The sequence below is a fragment of the Lissotriton vulgaris genome, unplaced genomic scaffold, assembly GCF_964263255.1.
Source record: "Lissotriton vulgaris unplaced genomic scaffold, aLisVul1.2 SCAFFOLD_779, whole genome shotgun sequence".
NCBI classification, from domain to species: domain Eukaryota; kingdom Metazoa; phylum Chordata; class Amphibia; order Caudata; family Salamandridae; genus Lissotriton; species Lissotriton vulgaris.
In genome coordinates, this window is record NW_028251431.1 from 288,773 (window position 1) to 314,108 (window position 25,336).

General features: G+C 42.3%; 1 protein-coding gene across 2 annotated transcripts in view; it reads left to right on the forward strand.

Annotated features, from left to right (window-relative positions):
- The window catches only part of LOC147662885 (tetratricopeptide repeat protein 39B-like), a 308,732-nt gene extending 285,168 nt beyond the window's left edge, over positions 1-23,564 (forward strand). For both annotated transcript variants that reach the window (XM_086950822.1, XM_086950823.1), the window contains 3 exons: positions 14,240-14,357; positions 16,697-16,813; positions 23,187-23,564. In XM_086950822.1, coding sequence (XP_086806948.1) covers positions 14,240-14,357; positions 16,697-16,813; positions 23,187-23,286 — 335 coding nt within the window. In that variant the 3' untranslated portion in view covers positions 23,287-23,564. The remainder of the gene's footprint in view (positions 1-14,239; positions 14,358-16,696; positions 16,814-23,186) is intronic.
- Positions 23,565-25,336: the final 1,772 nt, after the last annotated feature.

Below are 25,336 nucleotides of genomic sequence, written 5' to 3' on the forward strand. Positions count from 1 at the left end.
AGTTTATGAGCGTCCTAAACGCTGCTAGTACATAGCAGTGTATACACCGTTGGCCGAAAATGCCAACCGAGCCAAATTCTGATATTTACAGGTCACAAAACCAGTACCACGGTAACAGCCGTTACCGCGGAGCCCAAAGTACTTTGACACCCTGAAAACAGCGATCCCGCTGTGAAGCGCTGTGGTGCAAAGCACCCTTACCGCACCAGGCAATCCGAGTCTTCAATTACTGACAACATGTTCTCTGAAAGGAATTCCCGACACCGATCCCCAGCCGCCGTCCTCCTTAAATGTTTTCTCGTGAGAACGCGGCGCGCCGCGAAGGATCGCGGGAATTGTAGTTCCGGCCCAGGGCATGCCGGGAAACATAGTTTGTTTACGTCGCGATCGTGACACGCATGTAAGTAACAGAGTTTACATTTCATCACCTAAGGGGGGGGGGTGCATCTCAGTTTGGCACCAGTTGGGTGTGTTATGTTGGCTCATCCAGGACAACAAAGAAGTAGAATAAGGAGGGGCACAGCGGTTTGTAAAAGTACGTTGTAGGAAGGTATAATGGTTCGTGTGCTCTCGAGGGTCGTGGTTCCGTCAGACCGCGATAATTATATGCAAAGTGGTGTATGCATCGTGATGCGAATACATCCCCTAAAGGAGGCACAACGTTGGAGTTCAAAACAATGAATCAGTAAAGGTTTGTATCCACTAGAAAGTGTTTAATCACATTTGTCAAAGTTCAATCCATCGATATTTTTTTTGTCATATCAGGAATGTCAACATTGCAGAGATAGAGTGACGGTGATGCGGGGGTAACGCCTCCGATGCATTTCGGGCGGGTGGCCCTTTGTCAAGGAGCGCTAGAGAGAAGACAAACTGCCGTAAGGATGGGAGAGTAAAACGGGATTGTGGGTATTGAAAGTTAAGGTGCCGATCAATGGTGAGGGCCAAAGTGAGATCTAGGGTGGTGAAGGAAGTGATGGGTACTGGGGTAGCGTCAGCGCGTGACGAGGGTAGCTGGCGGTGAGGGAATGGGGTCGCAAAGTCATCAGCACGTGCGGTGCCGGTGTGCACTTACTTCTTAGCGCATGTAGTGAGGCTCACTACTTCAGGAAAGCTGGACGCCTAAGTTGCATGGCTGCGTGGGATCGTTAAATGAGAATGGAAAGGGTGGAAATCGAGAATGGACAAGGGGGGAGGGTGTAGAAATCGATGACGGGTTAGGGAGGGAACTATGGCGGCCATATTGGAAGGGTGTACAATGTTATGGAGGCAAATGGGAACAATGCAAAAAAGAAATGGTTGGTCAACATAAGCAACAAGAATTAAAGACAACAAGAATTAAAGATAACAACTGAATTCGATACGATCATTGAGACCATGAGGTTTAAGAGTCTGAAGACGATAAATCCATTCCAGTTCTCTTTGGAGAAGGAATTTGTTCATGTTGATGCCTTCTTTTTTGGAAGCGGTCTCGAGGATGATAAATTGAAGTTGGGCAATAGTGTGTCTTCCTTCAGCAAAATGTATGGCTACGTTGGACTTGTCATATTTCAACGTATGTTTGACTTGTGTTCGTTCAAACGTGTTTTCATCTTGCGTTCGGTCTTGCCGACGTATAATTTGCCGCAGGGACATTTCAAAGCATAAATGAGATTGGAAGTATCACATGAGGCATTAACTGAAAGTTTGATGGGATAGCCTTTCATTGGGTGTCTGATGATGTTGCCCTTGATGATGTTATGGCAGTGACTGCAATTGAGACATGGTTGGGTGCCTTTGTATTGGATCGGATGAGTGGAGGGTGTAGAAAGAATTTCTTGGATGTTCTTACTCCTGGAGTAAGCAAACAGTGGTGGTTGTTGAAAAATATCCCGAAAGTCTGGGTCCATTTGAAGAATAGGCCAATGTTTAAGGATGATTTTCTTATACATAGCACTTGAGGTGGAGAATTTGGAAACAAGAACAATGCGTTGTGCATCTTCTTTAGGTTTCTTGGTAAGGCTTTCGTGTCTGGAAATTTTAGCCACTCTGGTTTGTGCCTCTGTGAGGATGGTTTCTGGGTAACCTCGTTGGAGGAAACGTTCATGCATTTCTTTCATGCGAATGTCTGTGGTGTTTTCATCTGAGACAATGCGTTTGACACGCAACATTTGTGAAAATGGCATGTGTTTTTTGAGGGATCCCTGGTGGAAGCTCGAAAAATGGAGGGTGTTATTGCGGTCGGTGGGTTTCCTATAAAGATCAGTGCTGAATCCATTGGGATTGATGGTCACATTCACATCAAGGAATGAGATTTGTGTGTCACTGATTTCCCACGTAAGTTGAATTCTTTCATCTTTCTTGTTCAGTTCCAATAAGGCATCATTGAGTGTCTTTTTGGTATTATTCCATACGAAGAAAAGGTCATCAATGTATCGAACGTACATTTTCATGTTGTCTTGAAAGGTTTGATTGGAGTAGATGTATGATTGTTCGAAATTGTCCATGTAAATATTAGCATATGTGGGCGCGGCACAGTTTCCCATTGCCATCCCGGATAACTGTAAGTACCATTTGCGATCATTTTCAAAATAGCTGTGGTATAGGGTGTAGGTCATAAGTTCCAAAATGAATGATTGTAACGGTGGATCAATGGTGCTGTTCAGAAGAGCTGCTTCAATCGCCTCGATGCCCCCTGAGTGGGGTATAGACGTGTATAAAGAGTTAACATCTGCGGTGCAGAGGATGTATGACTCGTGATCTTGAATTTGAATGGTTGAAAGTTTGAGTAGAAAATCAGTTGTGTCTTTGATGTGGCTTTTAGACTTGGTGACAAGCGGTTGAAGGTACTTGTCTATAAATTTGCCGGTGGGTTCGTGGATAGAACCTCTGGTTGAAACGATCGGTCTGAACGGTGGGTTGTAGAGGTTTTTATGAATCTTGGGACTCATATGAATGGTCGGACTTCTGGGAAACTCAAGTAGAAGAAAGTTCTTGGTTCGATCTTCGATGATTCCGTTCCGATGTGCTCTGACTACAATGTTTTGTAGGGTATTGAAAAATTCCCGTGTTGGATTGTTATCCAATTGCATATAAATGGAGCTGTCTTGTATATGTTCTTGAAGTCGTTGGATATACATGGAAGAATCTAGGATAACTAGGGCGCCGCCCTTGTCTGCTTTGATGCATTTGATTTCTGTATTGTTAGCAAGAGATTTGAGGGTGTCACGGTCTTTTTTGGTAAGATTCTGTTGCTTGACATTTTTAGTGAAGTTTAGTTTGGATAGATCGTTGCGAACAAGGTTCTCAAATAAATCAATGCTTTTATGACTGCAGGGTGCTTGAAAAGTACTGGTTGGTCGTAAACCTAGTAGTTCGTCTGTCTTGGGTTTGGGAGCTGGTGGTAAGACATTGTCAAAAAAATGACGGAGTTTGAGTTTCCTGGTGAATTTAAACGTGCTAACCTCTAGTTCCAAAAGGTTGGTGGAAGTCACAGGGATGAATGAAGTGCCCTTCTCAAGAAGATTGATCTGATGTTGAGGGATGGTGGTTTTGGAAATGTTGATTACGAGACGTTCTTTTTGTTCTTGACTGTACTGCGTGTGTTGGGAGGGTTGATTTCTTTGTCTTTTTCTTTTGCTCTGGCTTCTCCTGGGTCTTCGGTTGGTGTTGGGCCTGATTCTAAAAAAGGAACCGCAGTTGTTGTGGCGGTAGAAGTGTTAGCTTGTTGGTCATTAGGTGGTGTGGTTGTTGGTTTGCGGGTAGGTCCGGATGACGAGTCGCTCCCTGAGGATGAAGTATCGGTTTGAGGATTGGGAGGTCTGTTGCGACGCCGTTGGGCGTAGATGTCAGCCCAAGTGTATACCTCGTCAAGTTTATAGTCGAGAGTATCTCTGCGAAATTTTCTTAATTTGCGTTCATGGATTTCCTTACGATGTTTTTCAAGGATATTCTCAGTGTCTTCCAGGGTTTTGGTGAGTTCTTCAGGGGTAAGCATGTTTTTTAACTCATCGTCAACCTCTTTGATTTCGTGTTCTAGATCTTTCAGTATGCCAGAAAGTTCCTCTACGATTAATAGAATCAGGTCTAAGCTACATTTGTTGAGGATGCCGTCCAATTTATCTTTGAATGATTTTGAATTTTTGCATAGAGATGGTCTTAAAGAAATCCGTAGGCCACGTCATCATACATCTACTCCAATCAAACCTTTCAAGACAACATGAAAATGTACGTTCGATACATTGATGACCTTTTCTTCGTATGGAATAATACCAAAAAGACACTCAATGATGCCTTATTGGAACTGAACAAGAAAGATGAAAGAATTCAACTTACGTGGGAAATCAGTGACACACAAATCTCATTCCTTGATGTGAATGTGACCATCAATCCCAATGGATTCAGCACTGATCTTTATAGGAAACCCACCGACCGCAATAACACCCTCCATTTTTCGAGCTTCCACCAGGGATCCCTCAAAAAACACATGCCATTTTCACAAATGTTGCGTGTCAAACGCATTGTCTCAGATGAAAACACCACAGACATTCGCATGAAAGAAATGCATGAACGTTTCCTCCAACGAGGTTACCCAGAAACCATACTCACAGAGGCACAAACCAGAGTGGCTAAAATTTCCAGACATGAAAGCCTTACCAAGAAACCTAAAGAAGATGCACAACGCATTGTTCTTGTTTCCAAATTCTCCACCTCAAGCGCTATGTATAAGAAAATCATCCTTAAACATTGGCCTATTCTTCAAATGGACCCAGACTTTCGGGATATTTTTCAACAACCACCACTGTTTGCTTACTCCAGGAGTAAGAACATCCAAAAAATTCTTTCTACACCCTCCACTCATCCGATCCAATACAAAGGCACCCAACCATGTCTCAATTGCAGTCACTGCCATAATATCATCAAGGGCAACATCATCAGACACCCAATGAAAGGCTATCCCATCAAACTTTCAGTTAATGCCTCATGTGATACTTCCAATCTCATTTATGCTTTGAAATGTCCCTGCGGCAAATTATACGTCGGCAAGACCGAACGCAAGATGAAAACACGTTTGAACGAACACAAGTCAAACATACGGTTGAAATATGACAAGTCCAACGTAGCCATACATTTTGCTGAAGCAAGACACACTATTGCCCAACTTCAATTTATCATCCTCGAGACCGCTTCCAAAAAAGAAGGCATCAACATGAACAAATTCCTTCTTCAAAGAGAACTGGAATGGATTTATCGTCTTCAGACTCTTAAACCTCATGGTCTCAATGATCGTATCGAATTCAGTTGTTATCTTTAATTCTTGTTGTCTTTAATTCTTGTTGCTTATGTTGACCAACCATTTCTTTTTTGCATTGTTCCCATTTGCCTCCATAACATTGTACACCCTTCCAATATGGCCGCCATAGTTCCCTCCCTAACCCGTCATCGATTTCTACACCCTCCCCCCTTGTCCATTCTCGATTTCCACCCTTTCCATTCTCATTTAACGATCCCACGCAGCCATGCAACTTAGGCGTCCAGCTTTCCTGAAGTAGTGAGCCTCACTACATGCGCTAAGAAGTAAGTGCACACCGGCACCGCACGTGCTGATGACTTTGCGACCCCATTCCCTCACCGCCAGCTACCCTCGTCACGCGCTGACGCTACCCCGGTACCCATCACTTCCTTCACCACCCTAGATCTCACTTTGGCCCTCACCATTGATCGGCACCTTAACTTTCAATACCCACAATCCCGTTTTACTCTCCCATCCTTACGGCAGCTTGTCTTCTCTCTAGCGCTCCATGACAAAGTGCCACCCGCCCGAAATGCATCGGAGGCGTTCCCCCCGCATCACCGTCACTCTATCTCTGCAATGTTGACATTCCTGATATGACAAAAAAAATATCGATGGATTGAACTTTGACAAATGTGATTAAACACTTTCTAGTGGATACAAACCTTTACTGATTCATTGTTTTGAACTCCAACGTTGTGCCTCCTTTAGGGGATGTATTCGCATCACGATGCATACACCACTTTGCATATAATTATCGCGGTCTGACGGAACCACGACCCTCGAGAGCACACGAACCATTATACCTTCCTACAACGTACTTTTACAAACCGCTGTGCCCCTCCTTATTCTACTTCTTTGTGATTCCCTTTCCGCCACTAGGCGGGTGCACGCTTTAAAATGCAATTCACCGAGATCAGCAAGAGTACTCCAGCCAGAGCACACACTCTGGCATATGATGATGATGAACGCAACCGAATCTATTCACTGATAGAGGAAGACATCCCCACCACTTCCACTGCATGCAATAAAGAACAATGCATTAAACAACTACTTTATTTATCCAAAAGACACATTAACCAGAAGCTCCACGCGAGCACGTTGTTAAAATACCATCGGGCCCTCAGGATCCCACGTGGCCTACGGATTTCTTTAAGACCATCTCTATGCAAAAATTCAAAATCATTCAAAGATAAATGGGACGGCATCCTCAACAAATGTAGCTTAGACCTGATTCTATTAATCGTAGAGGAACTTTCTGGCATACTGAAAGATCTAGAACACGAAATCAAAGAGGTTGACGATGAGTTAAAAAACATGCTTACCCCTGAAGAACTCACCAAAACCCTGGAAGACACTGAGAATATCCTTGAAAAACATCGTAAGGAAATCCATGAACGCAAATTAAGAAAATTTCGCAGAGATACTCTCGACTATAAACTTGACGAGGTATACACTTGGGCTGACATCTACGCCCAACGGCGTCGCAACAGACCTCCCAATCCTCAAACCGATACTTCATCCTCAGGGAGCGACTCGTCATCCCGACCTACCCGCAAACCAACAACCACACCACCTAATGACCAACAAGCTAACACTTCTACCGCCACAACAACTGCGGTTCCTTTTTTAGAATCAGGCCCAACACCAACCGAAGACCCAGGAGGAGCCAGAGCAAAAGAAAAAGACAAAGAAATCAACCCTCCCAACACACGCAGTACAGTCAAGAACAAAAAGAACGTCTCGTAATCAACATTTCCAAAACCACCATCCCTCAACATCAGATCAATCTTCTTGAGAAGGGCACTTCATTCATCCCTGTGACTTCCACCAACCTTTTGGAACTAGAGGTTAGCACGTTTAAATTCACCAGGAAACTCAAACTCCGTCATTTTTTTGACAATGTCTTACCACCAGCTCCCAAACCCAAGACAGACGAACTACTAGGTTTACGACCAACCAGTACTTTTCAAGCACCCTGCAGTCATAAAAGCATTGATTTATTTGAGAACCTTGTTCGCAACGATCTATCCAAACTAAACTTCACTAAAAATGTCAAGCAACAGAATCTTACCAAAAAAGACCGTGACACCCTCAAATCTCTTGCTAACAATACAGAAATCAAATGCATCAAAGCAGACAAGGGCGGCGCCCTAGTCATCCTAGATTCTTCCATGTATATCCAACGACTTCAAGAACATATACAAGACAGCTCCATTTATATGCAATTGGATAACAATCCAACACGGGAATTTTTCAATACCCTACAAAACATTGTAGTCAGAGCACATCGGAACGGAATCATCGAAGATCGAACCAAGAACTTTCTTCTACTTGAGTTTCCCAGAAGTCCGACCATTCATATGAGTCCCAAGATTCATAAAAACCTCTACAACCCACCGTTCAGACCGATCGTTTCAACCAGAGGTTCTATCCACGAACCCACCGGCAAATTTATAGACAAGTACCTTCAACCGCTTGTCACCAAGTCTAAAAGCCACATCAAAGACACGACTGATTTTCTACTCAAACTTTCAACCATTCAAATTCAAGATCACGAGTCATACATCCTCTGCACCGCAGATGTTAACTCTTTATACACGTCTATACCCCACTCAGGGGGCATCGAGGCGATTGAAGCAGCTCTTCTGAACAGCACCATTGATCCACCGTTACAATCATTCATTTTGGAACTTATGACCTACACCCTATACCACAGCTATTTTGAAAATGATCGCAAATGGTACTTACAGTTATCCGGGATGGCAATGGGAAACTGTGCCGCGCCCACATATGCTAATATTTACATGGACAATTTCGAACAATCATACATCTACTCCAATCAAACCTTTCAAGACAACATGAAAATGTACGTTCGATACATTGATGACCTTTTCTTCGTATGGAATAATACCAAAAAGACACTCAATGATGCCTTATTGGAACTGAACAAGAAAGATGAAAGAATTCAACTTACGTGGGAAATCAGTGACACACAAATCTCATTCCTTGATGTGAATATGACCATCAATCCCAATGGATTCAGCACTGATCTTTATAGGAAACCCACCGACCGCAATAACACCCTCCATTTTTCGAGCTTCCACCAGGGATCCCTCAAAAAACACATGCCATTTTCACAAATGTTGCGTGTCAAACGCATTGTCTCAGATGAAAACACCACAGACATTCGCATGAAAGAAATGCATGAACGTTTCCTCCAACGAGGTTACCCAGAAACCATCCTCACAGAGGCACAAACCAGAGTGGCTAAAATTTCCAGACATGAAAGCCTTACCAAGAAACCTAAAGAAGATGCACAACGCATTGTTCTTGTTTCCAAATTCTCCACCTCAAGCGCTATGTATAAGAAAATCATCCTTAAACATTGGCCTATTCTTCAAATGGACCCAGACTTTCGGGATATTTTTCAACAACCACCACTGTTTGCTTACTCCAGGAGTAAGAACATCCAAGAAATTCTTTCTACACCCTCCACTCATCCGATCCAATACAAAGGCACCCAACCATGTCTCAATTGCAGTCACTGCCATAACATCATCAAGGGCAACATCATCAGACACCCAATGAAAGGCTATCCCATCAAACTTTCAGTTAATGCCTCATGTGATACTTCCAATCTCATTTATGCTTTGAAATGTCCCTGCGGCAAATTATACGTCGGCAAGACCGAACGCAAGATGAAAACACGTTTGAACGAACACAAGTCAAACATACGGTTGAAATATGACAAGTCCAACGTAGCCATACATTTTGCTGAAGCAAGACACACTATTGCCCAACTTCAATTTATCATCCTCGAGACCGCTTCCAAAAAAGAAGGCATCAACATGAACAAATTCCTTCTTCAAAGAGAACTGGAATGGATTTATCGTCTTCAGACTCTTAAACCTCATGGTCTCAATGATCGTATCGAATTCAGTTGTTATCTTTAATTCTTGTTGTCTTTAATTCTTGTTGCTTATGTTGACCAACCATTTCTTTTTTGCATTGTTCCCATTTGCCTCCATAACATTGTACACCCTTCCAATATGGCCGCCATAGTTCCCTCCCTAACCCGTCATCGATTTCTACACCCTCCCCCCTTGTCCATTCTCGATTTCCACCCTTTCCATTCTCATTTAACGATCCCACGCAGCCATGCAACTTAGGCGTCCAGCTTTCCTGAAGTAGTGAGCCTCACTACATGCGCTAAGAAGTAAGTGCACACCGGCACCGCACGTGCTGATGACTTTGCGACCCCATTCCCTCACCGCCAGCTACCCTCGTCACGCGCTTCACCACCCTAGATCTCACTTTGGCCCTCACCATTGATCGGCACCTTAACTTTCAATACCCACAATCCCGTTTTACTCTCCCATCCTTACGGCAGTTTGTCTTCTCTCTAGCGCTCCTTGACAAAGGGCCACCCGCCCGAAATGCATCGGAGGCGTTCCCCCCGCATCACCGTCACTCTATCTCTGCAATGTTGACATTCCTGATATGACAAAAAAAATATCGATGGATTGAACTTTGACAAATGTGATTAAACACTTTCTAGTGGATACAAACCTTTACTGATTCATTGTTTTGAACTCCAATGTTGTGCCTCCTTTAGGGGATGTATTCGCATCACGATGCATACACCACTTTGCATATAATCATCCAGGACAACCCCAGGGTGTAGAGTTGTAAGCGTATTTGAAGCAAGTGTTGATTAACTCTTGCAAGTGATGTTATAAAGTCCCATTGGCAACTTAGAGTGTCTTTTTAAAGGCTCTGCCACCAGGGTGGGTTTACGTATGTCTTGAGATCACTACTAGAGTGGTTCCCAGAATACTTGGGGGTCATTTTGTGTTGTTATAAGGTATTACTTGATTAGCTACATAAGCAGTGGTACTGTAGGTACAGTATTTGGCAGACCATGTATATTTATTTCAAAAGGAATATGAACCATGGTATTCATTTGAGAGAATTGATCCCAATGTCTGATATCTGCCAAGATAGTCAGAGCCTCGACGTCTTGCTCTTGCATTCCTAAGTAGAGCAATTTGCATTACTCTGACAAGGCTTTGTGCTGCAGCTGCACATGTAGAGCCCTATTGCACCCAACAAAACAAACTGCATCCCTTTGCATGAAGGTTTCTTGCACAGAACTTTCTGGCACCCACACTAAATTCCATTGCAGCCATACTGCACCCCACTATGAACATAATTCACTCCGCTGTTCCACGCTTTACCCAACATTATTTGCAGTGTAGTGCACAGCATTCACTCTGTACATTACATCGCTGACAGTGTTTTGGACAGTATTCACTCTGCGCCATGCTGAATGCACTGAACCCCACTGCAGTAGCACAGAAGATTGAACTCAAACTGCACCATGACTATTGTCTAAAGCATGGATGTCTCAGTGATACTGTAGACTCACTAGTAAAGCATAACTGCATGTATTTAAAAAAAAAGGAAAGGTATGTGTTTTAAGTGAAAGTTCAAGTAGACCCAGTACAACTCTAAAAACTTCAGGTTGAACTTGGGTTGACTCCCATTAAAACATCAAGGATAACCAAGGCCCGTACAGGAATGCCTGTAGTTCGTCCTCAAAAACAGCTGAATGAACAAATTAGTTGGAGTCTGTGAGTGTGCACTGTACACATGAACCAAGTTGAGGGTGATTACATTATTAAAATAGATAGAGGAACAGTTGTCAAGATCCCCTTACCCCATAATCCAGATCCATCTGGAGAGGTGTGTGCTTCCACACGTCTCTGAACACTCAACCAGCATTAATAACATGTAGGTTAAAAGTATACCTCAGGAAGGAGAAAGGGACACCAGAGAAACAAAGGCACTAAATATCACTACACTGCCTCGTAGCATAGCTGAGTTTGAGCTTCACTGCAGGGCATTGATACTTAAGAACAAGGAAAGATTTGTAGTATTTTTAAGATACTGACTTCTGTATTTAACTTCTGATATTGTATACGATATACCTACTGAGAGTCTCTGTATTTTCAATGGTCTTTGCTGGAATGCTGCCTGATGAAATGAGGTGGGAGAGATTTAAAGTTTATATAATTGCAAACATTCTGTGCTATGATGCATTGCTTTGTAAAGGAGAGTTACCTTCCTGATTGAGATAACATTTTGTGAATCTGATTAAGTTCAACATAACTGGTTGATAACTGTAATATGAGTTATACAACCAACAAACATAAACTCATTCAAAGCAATACCTCAATATTAATTGTATTCTTAATAAGGATATAAAGTCTGTGTAAGATGAGGTGCAACTCCTCTTGCAGGAATAATGCAAGTGCAATATCCAGTTCATCATCTCAAGATGCAAAGCCACTTTTCAGGCAGTCACTGTGCAGCCACCATCCTCTTCTCTTGATGATGTGATTCAGAGTAGTGCATCTCTATGCTGACTGACATGGAGAGGTTAGAATGTCCTGCTCATCCAGATAACATTAGTCTTCCTTACGGCACCCAACTTCCATAAACACCTTTGTAGTGCAGTAGTGACTGGTAAATACTTTGCGTTTTCTTGGCCAAAACTCATCTCGAACCAACACTATTGAGGAGAGAGAAGTAGGTACTTAGGTGAGACCCCTCAGCCGCCTGAATTGTCTTAAGTAATCCCACTAGAGAAGATTGACCTATCTTTTTAAATCCCATTTTGCTCCTCGAGATAATTGCTTGGCCCATAGTATATCTCTTCAGGGTGCGAGATAAACACCCAGGTATATTGGTGGGATCAGTATATTCTTAGGATATTATGTTGGGTCCTCACCCACAGGTACCACCTGTGGCCTGCTTCATTATCGGACCCACATTCTACTCACCTAGTGTGGGTGGGCGTCTCAACGTGGTACTGCTTAGGGATACAGTGCAAGTTAAAATTGGCTGCCAGTGCCTAATATCTTCTAATCAGAAGGTCCTTAAGCAAGGTTAAAACCAATGCAATGCTATAGGGGTGTATTGGACCTATATAACGGAGGTCAACATATTTCAGCCGTTTAAATGCCAATCAGTATGATAATCCCTATATGTTAAGGTTGCTTATTTTAAACATTCTTAAATGCGTTCATACATAAAATTGTGTTAAAAAAATGCATGCAACTACACAGACAAATTGTTAGGATTCCTTCCTTGTTATGGTCTCGAATGGCCAACATATCTGTTAGGCGCCATAAGGTTAACAGGGGGGACAGTCCCATCTAGAAGCAGAATTATAGGAAGCCTGGTAGGCTTATACCTGGATGCAGTCCTTTGGCGAAAGTGTGGCTACAGCGATGGTCCTCCTGTTAGCCTTATGAAGCCTATCAGATATGTAGGCCATTCCAGACCATAACAAGAATAAAGTCAGAACAGTTGGTCTGCATAGTTGTGTGTAACATTTTTACTGAATATTATGTGTCAGTTCTGCTGGATCCACAGAGGCTCGTAATCACCTTAAGCCCACTTTCAAGTGTCCAGGACTGGGATGGCACCACTTAAAAGGGTAGACTTACTGATAACAGGGTCTGGATGCAGGTGCACGCTTGTTGGAAACCTGTTATGTCACTGAGGCTTCAGATCAGGAGGCCAGACAACTAGCCCTTGGAGTCACTCTGGGTCCAAGAAATGCAGATCCACTCCCTCACACCTAAGCAGAAGGGCAGCATACAGCAGTTCAGCACAGGAAAGCAGCAGCACATCAAGGCAGTAGTCTAGCAGTCCTTCAGCAACACAACAGTCGTTCTTCCTGGCAGAGTAGCCACAGGTCCAGAAGTGTTGATGTCTAATATTTATACCCAGTTGTGACTGAAGTGGGGAGCACCTTCTAGAGGTCCTCAGGCATCCTGCAATCCCTGTCCTGGTTCCAGAATAACTACACTGGATATGCAGCCCTTTCTGTGAAGTTAGGACACAGCCTATTCAGGTATAAGTTGGGCTGTGCCAAGATCCTCCCTCTCATCCTGCCAGGGAATGCCCATCTAGGCACATCTAAGTTTCCTATTATGTGTAGCTGTCTAGGAGGAATACACAAAGCCCAACTATCAGCTACTTCCAGTCATGTGATCAGAGACAGGCGGCAGGCACTGAATGGTTCAGCAGGAAACTTTCTAAAAGTGGCATTTTCAGAATTACAATTTAAAACCTGACTTCACCATAAGTTAGGATTTTAAATTGTGATACCAGACACCAAACATGTATTGGATATCCACTTCCATCTGGAAATTACACTTATAAAATGTAGCAACGCAGCTCCAATGTTATCCTGTGGGAAGGTTAGGCCTAGTGAAAAACGAATTTGGGGTTTTCACTTCCTGGACATATAAAACTTAAAAGTATATGTCCTACTTTTTAAATACATTGTACCCTGCCTTCTGGACTGTCCAGGGCCTACCCTAGGGATGACTTGTATGTATTAAAACTAAAGATTTGGGGCTTGCAAAAAGTTTATTTTACCAGGTTAAGTGGCAGTTTATAACTGCACACACAGCCTCTGCAATGGCAGGCATGAGACACGTTTAAAGGACTACTTAAGTGGGTGGCCCATCCAGTGCTACAGATCCACCAGTAGCATTTAATTTACAGCCCTTGTGCACATGTAGTGCCACTTTACTAGGGACTTGTAGGTAAATTAAATATGGCAATTGTGTTTAAGCCAATTTCACTATCTTTAGAGGGGAGATCACAGGCACTTAAGCACAAGTTAGCAGTGGTAAAGTGCAGAGTCCTAAGGCCAGCAAAAACTAGGTCTGAAAAAATGGATAAGGCACGCAAAAGGTGTAGATCAAGACCACCCTAAGACTGACAGGTCTAACAGTGCCCGGTTGATTTTTCAATGAATGCATTCCTTTATTTTAGTTTTTCTAAGGTACAGAGTAAAATGTTATCAATCGGCTTTAACAGAGTTTTGATTGCTGATGCTGTACCTCCATCTCTTATTCATCTTTTGCTCTCTCTTCTGTACTTTAGACCCAACAGAGTATCATTCTGATGACCAGTGCTTGGTGCAGCTACTCAAAGGACTCTGTTTAAAGCATCTAGGGCGGCTTTTGCAAGCTGAACTGTGTTTCAATCAAGTTATTCAAAGGTATTTATTGATTGCACACTAGAAGAATATGTGGTTACATTTGTGTGTCAAGCGGAATGTACAGAACAAAGTATTTTGGAATATTTTACTCCATGAACTACTGGTTCATTCTAACACAACTTATGATAAGAAACCCTTTGGCAGCACTTCCTTCCTCCTTGTGTGATTACTGTGAATGGTTTAATTGGGCAGCCGTGGCTGCGCCCTGATATACACAAAGTAACAATTTTAGATATAAGGCATTTGCTCTCCCACTAGATCATTGTAGCAAACTGTAAATACTTAACCTGATTTCATAAAAAATGCCATTTAATGCTAATTTTAATGCTTCACCATTCCAGTCACTCATCTCGTTGCCACCTTTACTCTTTGGAAACCACAAAGCTCTGTATGCAGCTAATGAACTACCACTGCTGTCATCGGTTTTTATTAATTTTCCTGGTGTTATTCTTCCTGCTGAGATGTGAATGTTGACTGGCCGTTTATTCTAATTAGAACAATAATTTACTCTTTATGTAAGTCTGTATATTGATTAACTGTATTGGAGAATTTAAATAAATGGCTGAACATGAATGACCTTTTGAGACTGTCAATGATCCAACCTAAGTGAATTATATTTTAACTATTGTTAATGCAATTTGCTAAATGTTCACTCCTGTGCCTCCCAAAACGTGATGCCATATGGGTACTGATGGCACGTTTTGACAAGTTATCTGATTTGCTATAATATTGATCACAAGTATCCAAAATAGATAGCTTGATACACTTATGTTAAGGCTTGCATGAATCTACAGCTATTTATTGTTTTCCCAATAGTTTTCATTATTTCTGTGGAAGTTCTTGCAGTCTTGCATCAAACTGCAAAATTATTCTGATAACATAAACCAATCACTATCCACAGGAATACTGCACTTAAAATGATTGTTTACTTAGTCTAATTGGTCCTTGAATAAACTGATTCCCCGTATAGTCTGACAAATGTATTGGTTGTGCTTCTTGCCCCCTACCCGTTGAATAACATTTGCTGATGACTCTGAGTATGCACTTATTTTTGCTCTGTCTGTTTCTCTTCCATGCTTGGCCCATATTAATGCCTTTGAATCTGAACTAGTTATCACCATTACTTCTCCATTGCTAAAACCGTACGCCTCATGTGACCATGTGTTCTCCTTCATGCTTGTGGGTCTCAACTTGCTGCATGTCTTCATCCTCTGTGATCAGAGAGGGTCTTAATGTGTGGTTGAGAAAGGAAGGGATCCAACCAGCTCTCTGGAATCCCGCTGTGTAGGACTTAACAGGAGGTACCAGGAGAGCTTCTTGGGCCCCAAAGTCCCTTAGGAGTAAAGTGGTCTTCGTCCCCCAACAAGTAGTGTGCCTAGAGGCGCCTTGGTAGATCTGTGGAGAAATGTGATGTGGCCTCCTAACACCTTTTAGCAATCCCTCTGTGAGAGACTAAGTTGGGGTCACAGGAGGGGTGCCAACGCCCCCTCCTGTTACCTCCAGTAAGTTCCAGACAGCAGGATTGTTGAGAGGTTGTCGGAGGCCACGCCCCTTTCTCCACAACTCTGGGCCCCACAAATCCTAAATCTTAATTTTTAAATCTTTTTTGTATTAGACACCATATTAACTTTGTTAATGAACTTTTAGTGAACTGAATGATTTTACAGAGCTGAGTTATTCAAAATTAATTTGGTAAATGGTTTTATTTAACCATATACAATAAAGGCTACTTACCTACTTACTTACTTGCACTCTGCAAATGTGCCTCCTGGCACACTACTAATAGGAGGCTGAAGTCCATTTGGCTAGTGAGGGTCCTTGGGGGCAAGTAGTCCTCCTGTTACCTTCTGGGAATACTGAGAGCTTTTCAATGGCCATGCCACCTTTCTCTACCACTCTGCAAACATGCCTCCTGGCATGCTACTAGTTGAGGATTCCAAAATAAGTATCTTCTGCAATGCTAAAATATGTTCATCTCACTTCAAAAGAGTAAAATTGGATGTCTAATCTGGTTTGTTTTACAAGACTATGAATTATTGTACTTCTTATAGCATTGCCTAAATGAGATCAACAAATACTCCACTGCTTTTCAACTTGTCAATTTCCTAAATAGCAGAATTTACTTTCCACACTGGAACTTTGCTCTTAATTACAATCTAAGATTCTTCACTCGATAGTAAAGCATGCCTCTTTCAATCTAGTTTAGTATTTAATCGAATAATGTAACGTATGCCCCGTGTATGTGCCTTATCTCCCATGGGCCTCTTAATATTCTGATAATATAATAATTGAACGCCAGACATTACATTTACAAACATTTTATTTATCTGTCACTTTAGTGGAAAACAAATAAAATATGACCATTACTTGGTACCGTTTACATTGTACGAATTAGGACTTCTGCACAAACAGCAAGGAGATGTGGACAAAGCAATCAAGTGTATCGAAACTGCAAAGTAAGTATGGATATTTTTTTCTGTGTATAACATCAACATATTTCAGTTCCTTCTTATTTCAGTAAAATTGAAAGAGAAGATATGTGTTTGTATTAGTTTTAAATTCTGCAATGTCCCTTTTAAAGGAGTCTATGAATAAAGGGTATTGCAGTTAACTATTAGTACATTCCCGAATGATTAAAAAAAATGCTATCATTGTTATAAATTCAAAATAGGTTCATATAGATTCCATTTTTATTAGTAACTGTGCATAAAAAGTAAAGGTAAGAACACAGTGATCTAAATTCATTTGAGATATTTACTGTTGAGAACATGCACCAGGGTACAGAAAAATAGTACACTTCATTCCACAGTGAAACTGGGCATAGCAGATTCAAATAAATCATAATACAATTCCCACTGATCCCAAATAATTTAAAAAATCATAATACGCAAGACATTTATACATAGACTTCAAAGGTTGAAATTGCACAAGATTAGAAGAAGCATCATAAAAGCGGGCTTTAAAACGTGAGATGGAGAAATCACATTTATAAGACAACACTAATGCATCTAAATGAGTTGTGATAATAAATTTGTAATGCATATGTTGCTTATTAACATATACGGATGGCAATTGTGATGCTATGTGAAGTGGCCTAGTGCTTTTCATGCTTGTTGCCCAAACTGCACCAATTAGAAAAGTTGGTGCAAAAATGTGTAGCATTGAAGTACAAGCTTGATATTTTGCACTTTCATTCTAAAGAAGCTATAGTTTATGAAGTATTAAAAACAAATTTTGTAGAATGAAATTTAATACACTTGCAATTTATATAAATATCGTAAAGGTTTGTGGTAATAGGGTATTTCTAACTTTAGCCATTTCCATGTAATAATATTGTGTGAAAGTTCTATATACATTATTCATTTAATTGATTTTATTTAACTATATTTGATGTGAAGTCAGAGCTCATTTCGTTTAAATGTGCAATGCTAACTGAACCCATTGCGTGCTTATTACGGAACCATGCCGTCATGAGTCACGGACGGTGTGTGCTCATGACGGCGTGGTTCCGTCAGGCGGCTGCCGCTCCGCCCATGCGACAATAATTTCCTGCCTGTGCGGGCGAATTAATGAGTGGGCGGGGGCATGACGGAACCACGCCGTCATGAGCACACGCCGCCCGTGACTCCTGACGGCGTGGTTCCGTCATGAGCACCGCAGCGCCGCGCTCAACCCCTAGCTCCCTCCGTGCCGCGGCGAAATTCGCGCTGCGGCGAAGTGGTTAAAGGCCTTTTTCTAAATGCTTTTTGCTAGTGCTGGCCTTTCCCTTGATTTAATACATTTAAAGGCTTTTTTCTAAATGCTTTTTGCTAGTGCTGGCCTTTCCCTTGATTTAATACAATGGATAGTTCTTTGCAAGTGAAATGTTGCTTATTTCTCGTGTACATGACTTCACCCTGACATTTTTATTGCATCTTTAACGTTCACACTTAAATATTCCTGTGGTAATAGAAGTTTAGCTACGGCTATAAGTCACAACTTTGTAATTCTTTTCTACCAATGTTAGTCCTGTGAGGACTCTATAAAAGAAGAACCCTCAGAGGAGGGGCAAAAACCGCCATTCTGATTTTTCCTACTTAAGACCCAGATACAATGCTGATCAATCTTTTACTTTGCACTGTTTGTTAATGCTACAATCGGTAGTTGAAGAACTAAAACCTTCTTTGCCGAACCATTTCTAATTTTCAATTTCCCCTTATATCTTTAGCTCTAAGCCAATTGACTCACCCCTAATGGACTTTAAGTCTGAACTTTTACCTTTTTTCCGTAGGACCTGAGCTGTTAGATATGTGAAACCATCTTTCTGCCTTAAAGGGTAGTGGTACTCTCCAACTCTGACCTTATAACCACTTGATAAAAATGTTCCTAAATGCTTGGTGCTTTAATGCAAGCTGTGTAATTTTTGACCGAAGTCCTTATGAATTTGCTTATTTTAATGAATTTTGACTCTTTATTACAATTACCAAATTATTTTAAAGTTGTCTACTATTGAGCCCAGTTGGTTCTTCCATTTAAACTGTACTGTTGTACTGATATTTTTAATACGTTGCCAGGAGAATCGACCAACTCTATTAGAACATCAGATTTTGCTTCTTTTATTCTGTATTGCTATTAAGGAGTAACAAGAGTAAGCATACAATAAATATTTTATTGATGCTTCATACTGTCACACCCTCACATCTCCTGCAAGATTTTAGTTAAAAGGTTAACGAGGAGATAACAGCCTTCTGCTTGGTTTTCCCTTCTTGTTTTCCTTGGCCCTACTAAGTGATTTGATATGTTCTTAGATGCTCTAATGTTCCCGGTTTTTGTGCATTCTCAATTTCTCTGGGAGAGATAAGAGGCATTTCCATTTTGGTCACTGGGCACCACACTTTGAGCTCTCTTAAATATATTAGTTATCACTCCCAAGTGCAGACAATTTACTACTATTTGTCTTACGTGAAGACTAAAGAGCAATGTACCTGTACCTAATAAGAATTGTGAGAAGTATTCATTGACCATGTGAAGATAGTTGTCCAAATTATTGAGTTCCTTTGTAAGGGAAAGAACGAAAGTACTTTAAGGTGACTTGCCATTTGTTTCCATGTAAGGCTGTGGGTACTTTAACATCACACTAACATCTCTGTCCTGCAGTTTTAATAGATAGGTTATTTCTCTCTTTCCCTTTGGTGCAATGTATTTTGTGCTTGAAGTTACCTAGTGCATACATGGAATATGTACATGGAATATATACTGATCACACTTCACCAAGATGGCCGCCAGAAGGACGAGCCTGTGAAAGGCTCCTGGGCTTGGGATCACTTTCTATGGAAATCCCTGTATTAGCCAGCCCCTGATGAGCAACCGCAGTGGGAAAGCTTCAACTTCCCCTCCAACGTACTGGGTCTGGCGAACTGGTAAATATGTAGCTCCTAGCCTGGTTTCCTATCGTCACTGGTTTTCTGGTAGCCTGATTGCAGGAAGAGTGCCTGGGGCTTGTGGAGGCTGGTCTGGCCACTGGCTCTAGCTCCAGACGATAAGGATTGGTGGCCCTGGCCTAGAGGACAGCCATTTACTGTCTTTAGTGGCCCATGGGAGGAGATGATGTGGATGTAATTCCAAGTCAGCAGAGCCAGGTCAAGCTCTAGTGCGGACACACTCCCGATGGGATATGAGGATTGGGGGCCCAAGATGTTGGAGCAGAGTTGCTGCTGCTCATGTGCCTTCCAGGGGAGGGCAGAAAGAGTGCCTACCCTCCTTTTGCCCTCCATTTACACAGCGGAGTTTAGCTGGACAGGCTGAGCGCTGGGGCCTCTGTTTTCATCGAAGTAGCCCAAATCCGACTAATACTACTGGGAGGCACCCAACACCCTACTGTGATTCTTACCCTGCCTGTCTGGATATCCTTCTGGCCAAAACGGTACATGTGCCTTCCTGGGTGGCCTGGAGGAGCGAATACCCCATACTTGCCCCCTCTCCACCGGGCCTTACAGCTGGAGTAGCGGGCACTGGGGCTCTGTTAGCGCCGAAGTTACCCAAATCCGACTAATCCTACTAGGAGGCCCCCAGCATCATACTGTGATTCTCTCTCTGCCTGTCTGGCCTCCTTTCGGCCAATATGGTGTGTGAGCCTTCCTGGGGTGGCTTGGAGGAGTGCCTACCCCCTATTTGCCCCTATCCACACTGGGCATTTCAGCTGTGGAAGCAGGTGCTGGGGCCACCGTTGCCATCTTGGTAGCCCAAATCCAACTACTCCTAATAGGAGGCGCCCACCATCCTGCTGTAATTCCTTCCCTGCATCTCTGGCTGTCCTTTTGGCCAAAACAGTGTGTGAGCCTTCATGGAGTGGCTTGGAGGAGTGCCTTCCACCTACTTGTCTCCCTCGGCACAGGACATTACAGCTGTGGGAGCAGGGCCTGGGGCCTCCTTTCCGCTGATTGTCGCTATGTATTTTTATTTACACTTTATGAAACTCAGGTACTTGCTGCTATTCTGTTTACATATCCACTGTATTTCGTTTACTCTTTTTTTTAACCATTATTATTTCTTTTTACCTACTCACTATGTACCTCATGCTATTGCTGTTGTGCTTACTCTGTAAAGCACTATGTTGTCATAAACATATTCACTAAGATGCCATGTTTGTTCTCTACCTCGGTGTGAAACTATGCACCTAATCTCCCCCCTTACATCTCCCTCCCTCAACTACCAAAGATCTGTCATGTTCACTTTTCCCTAGAATACACGTCTGGGTTGAATGACAGGTGGGCTTTGTGAATTCACTCTAGGCAGTCAAACAAAAAGGGAGCTTACGTGTACCCTGCATATCCTGATGGCCCTTCAACAGGCTGTTGAGCTTTCCTGAGCTAGAGTGGTGGGAGGAGCTAACACTTGCACCTGATTAGGGATGTGCCTGTCCCAATACAAAGAGCTGCATACCCCTCTGTAGTGTGCCTGGAGCCACACTAGTTTGTGCACTGGAAAGACCTTTCTTTGAAGTCTCCTTACTTCAAGTGCTAAAATGGGTATAAGTACTGGACCTCTGACACCACATGCTCAGAACACTTCCGGACTGAGGACATTCTGCCAGGAAGAGGAGCTGTTGTGCTGCCAGAAGGGACTGCCACTTTGCTAATTGCATTGCTGTGTTGGTCTGCTGCTTCTGTCATGGGAGTGAGAGGACTTTGCTCTCTACATCCTGCTTTCAAAAGTTTCTCTAAGGGCTTGAGTTTAGCTTGCCTCCTGTTGGAAGTCTCAAGGCCATCAACGACTTTATCTGCAGCACGTGGGCTCCTCTGCTGAGAACCATACTCTGCCAAATGATGCCAAATCCAGTTCCTGTGACCTTGGAAGTGATTTTTGTGATAAAAGGAAAAAAACAACAACTTGACTCTGAGCTTCACTTCGGAACCAGTGTCTTTCTGTAAACCTTGACGCCGTGCCACTGCCTGCACCGAAGTCATGATCCCCCGCGACACAACAACCGCAACATACAACAAAAACTCAATCATTGCAGCGCCCCTGAAGGACTACCACTGTGTTAGTCCCAAATACTGCGTCAACGAAGTCTGTGATGCTCTGCTCCAACTCCACTACCAGGAGTCTCACAACGACACCACGGAATCAGTACCATGCAGATTGACTTTCGCTCCCACATCGATGCCGCACAGCAGTAAGGAACCGAGGTACCACACTCGCAACTCTCCCATCACCTTCCCTGCACTCCGCATCACCCCCAGGTTTCAGCAACTTCACAACTCTGCATCACCTCCAGGAACTGATACTTCATCTGCTTCACTGTCCCCGAGTGCCGACATGCCTGTGACCTTCATAGGAACTGACGCTGCACTGGCCTCCTCAATGCCTCACCTCCCCTGCACGTCGAATTGTCTTTGATTCCCGACATCTCCAGGGTACTGTACTGGGGTCTATGTGACTCCATAGCCGGGCCGTGCCTCATCTCGGGCGGATTGAACTTGTAGAGTATTCTCCGTCAAGCGCGTCCAGATAGCCCCAATTGGAGCTATTGTGTTCTAAATGTTATAATCTTGATTTAATCTTTAAAAATTCATATCTTGACATGTGTATGTTGGATTTCTGTTATTTAGTCTTGTTTTATTAGGATAAAATTGGCTATTTTTCTAAACTAGTTTTGAGTACTTTTGTGGTGTTTTCACTGTGTTACAGTGTGTGTGTGTGTATGCACAAAATACTTTACATATTGCCTCTGGGGATAAGCCTGACTGCTCTGTGCCAATCTACAAAAGGGGTAAGCACAGTATATCTTTGGTGTGTAACTAACTTACCAAGAGTAGGATTGTGGGTCCCTACCTGGACAGGGTGCATACCTCTGCCAACTAGAGACTCCATTTCTAACACTGCCCAAGACATTTTAATGGTTGTTGGGAATCAGTTTGCAGGTATAAACGAAGCAAAAGTTATTTCAGCATTTGCACATTTCATTAGATCTTGAGAACTTGCTGATGGTTATCGATGGATGGACCCAGTTGGGCTAAGGGAATTAGACAGTAAGGCAGATTGATTCATTGGTTATACCGAAAAAGGAGGTCTTTATTGCAAGCTTAAGGACCAGTAGTCTCTATTCAAGCCAATGCATATTGACCCTCACTGATGGCTCCAGAAACAGTTAAGTATTCCAGATTACTATAGTTGATGGTACATTTGTGCACAGTGCATTTTAGAATGATTAATAAATATTGTTGGTTACAATTAAAACAAGTCTTATGTCCCTCTAGCACTGTCTCCTTGCCCTCACAGTTTAGTGTTGTAACTCTCACTGTGTTGCTGTAATAGGAAGTCTGAGCCTAATTTATTATTTTGTTACAGGGTTAATTACAAGGACTACTCCATGGAGTCCCGTTTACACTTCAGAATCCATGCAGCACTCAACACGCTGAAGGGATCCCCAGCATCAACACCACCATAACATATTTATGCCAATGATATTTAAGTAGATCTATGAAATCATGTAAAAGCAAGGAAAAAAGAAAAACTGATGGATAAAGTATACATATTTTTCTGGCCCCCCCAGGGTAATTTGATGTCAGTCCTTCAATAGATGTTCTTTTTATATGGTGATTGTATCATAAATATTTGTTCTATACTGTACTTTAAAGAAGAAAATTCATATATTTTGTTTCAAATATAAATACTTTAATGCTTTAAATTTTAGGAGGTTGGATGTGCAATAAAGTATGACCCAAAGAACTTGTTTTTGGTTATCTTTGGAGAATAACATGATCTATGGTGATATTATGTATGAATCGGAATTGAAATTTAGAATAATTGTCAATACATAACCAGGTTGCTTCCCATTCACTGCTCAATTTGCCATACATAAACTGCAAGTTAATGTATGTACACATATCAGACTTGGAAGCAGAACACCATATAGTAGTGTTTACAACTATTCTGCCCTGATTTCCTTTTCATTAAAGCCAAATGTTGAAGCATTCCTTTCCTGTTCAAATCCGTCAATAAATTACAGGTTACAAATGTAATTCCTAAGAGGGGTAACTCTGCTCTTATTTGTCTTACATTAAATACCTAGGGTATTAATGAAACCTGTTCTTTTCAGCACTAGCAAATGTTTAAAACCTGTAGTGGTACATCAAATTTAGAAACAAAAATGTTATAAAATATGATGTAAGGCAACAGGTGCAATCATCAGTGCATGGAGATTATGAGATGTGAAAATAATCACAAAAAAGTGAATAAACTACTAGCTAAAGATTTGTAGATTGGAGTGGAATGGGAGAGGGATATAGGAGAATTAGGTGGTGGAGGAACCCTGGGCAAATGCATTTGTGTATCAGGATAAGACACTGGAGGTAAATGTTGCTAAAACCAGGAAGCCTGTAACACTTAAATACCTAGAAGGGTAAATATTAAGGGAGTTGAAGATGGCATTATCCTCACAAGTAAGAATTACCTTACTGACTTAAAATACTTCAAGTTAGTGGATTGCTCTGTGAGAAACTGAGTATATTTTGAGATAACCATTGCAGATTAATAGCATATGGGGATATACCAATCATGCACTCCAAAGGAAATGACAGATTCAGTGCCTCATATGAGTTGACCCCTGGGAGTACCTAGGTAGGGGGAGCCGGTTGACATACATAGCAAATAACGTCTGTTTACACCAGCTATGCCGGGCAACAAAGGAGGGCGTGGGACACATCAAACTAAGCTAGATAAATATGCCCTACACAAAATGCATACCCAATCCGACCACCCCATAGAAAAGGAGAAACCAACACTAAACAAAGTAATTGCGGTGATCAATAAAGTTCCAACCTCATTGGAAAGACGTATCGATACAGTGTCCACTGAGTTTTCGTTAATAGGAGCAGATCTGCGTAACTTGGGAGACCGGGTACAGGAAGTCTAAGTCACGGCGAACTCATTGAAAGTGGGCACCAAGACTCTTCAACAACAATTACGATTGCAAACCACAACCAAAACACTGGAAGCTAAGTTCGACGATTATGAAGGCTGCTCCAGAAGGAATAACATAAGAATTATTGGGGAGCCTGGGCCGGCCGAGGGGCCAGCAGCAGACCTCTTTGTAGAAGAATTAATACAAAAACACCTGAAGCCCTGAGGACTATCAAATTATTTTACCATTGAAAGGGAACATAGAGTACCGGGAGGTAAACCCAGACCAGGATCCCCTCCAAGACCGATTCTGACCAAAGTATTTAATTTCCGTGACATCATATTGCAGACAGCCCATACAGCTCTACAAGTACAATTCGAAAGCGCATGAATTGCATTCTTCCCAGACTTTACAATCACTTTGCAAAGGCACAACTTCCTCGAAGTAAAAAAAGGCGCAAAGAGACAACACCCTAAAATACGCAATGCTGTTCCCCGCCAAACTGAGGGTGGAGGCACAAGGTGAAATTTGGCTCTTCTTCACGCCTGAAAACACTTGAGACTGGTTAGAAGGATGGCGCACAGTGGGCAAGACT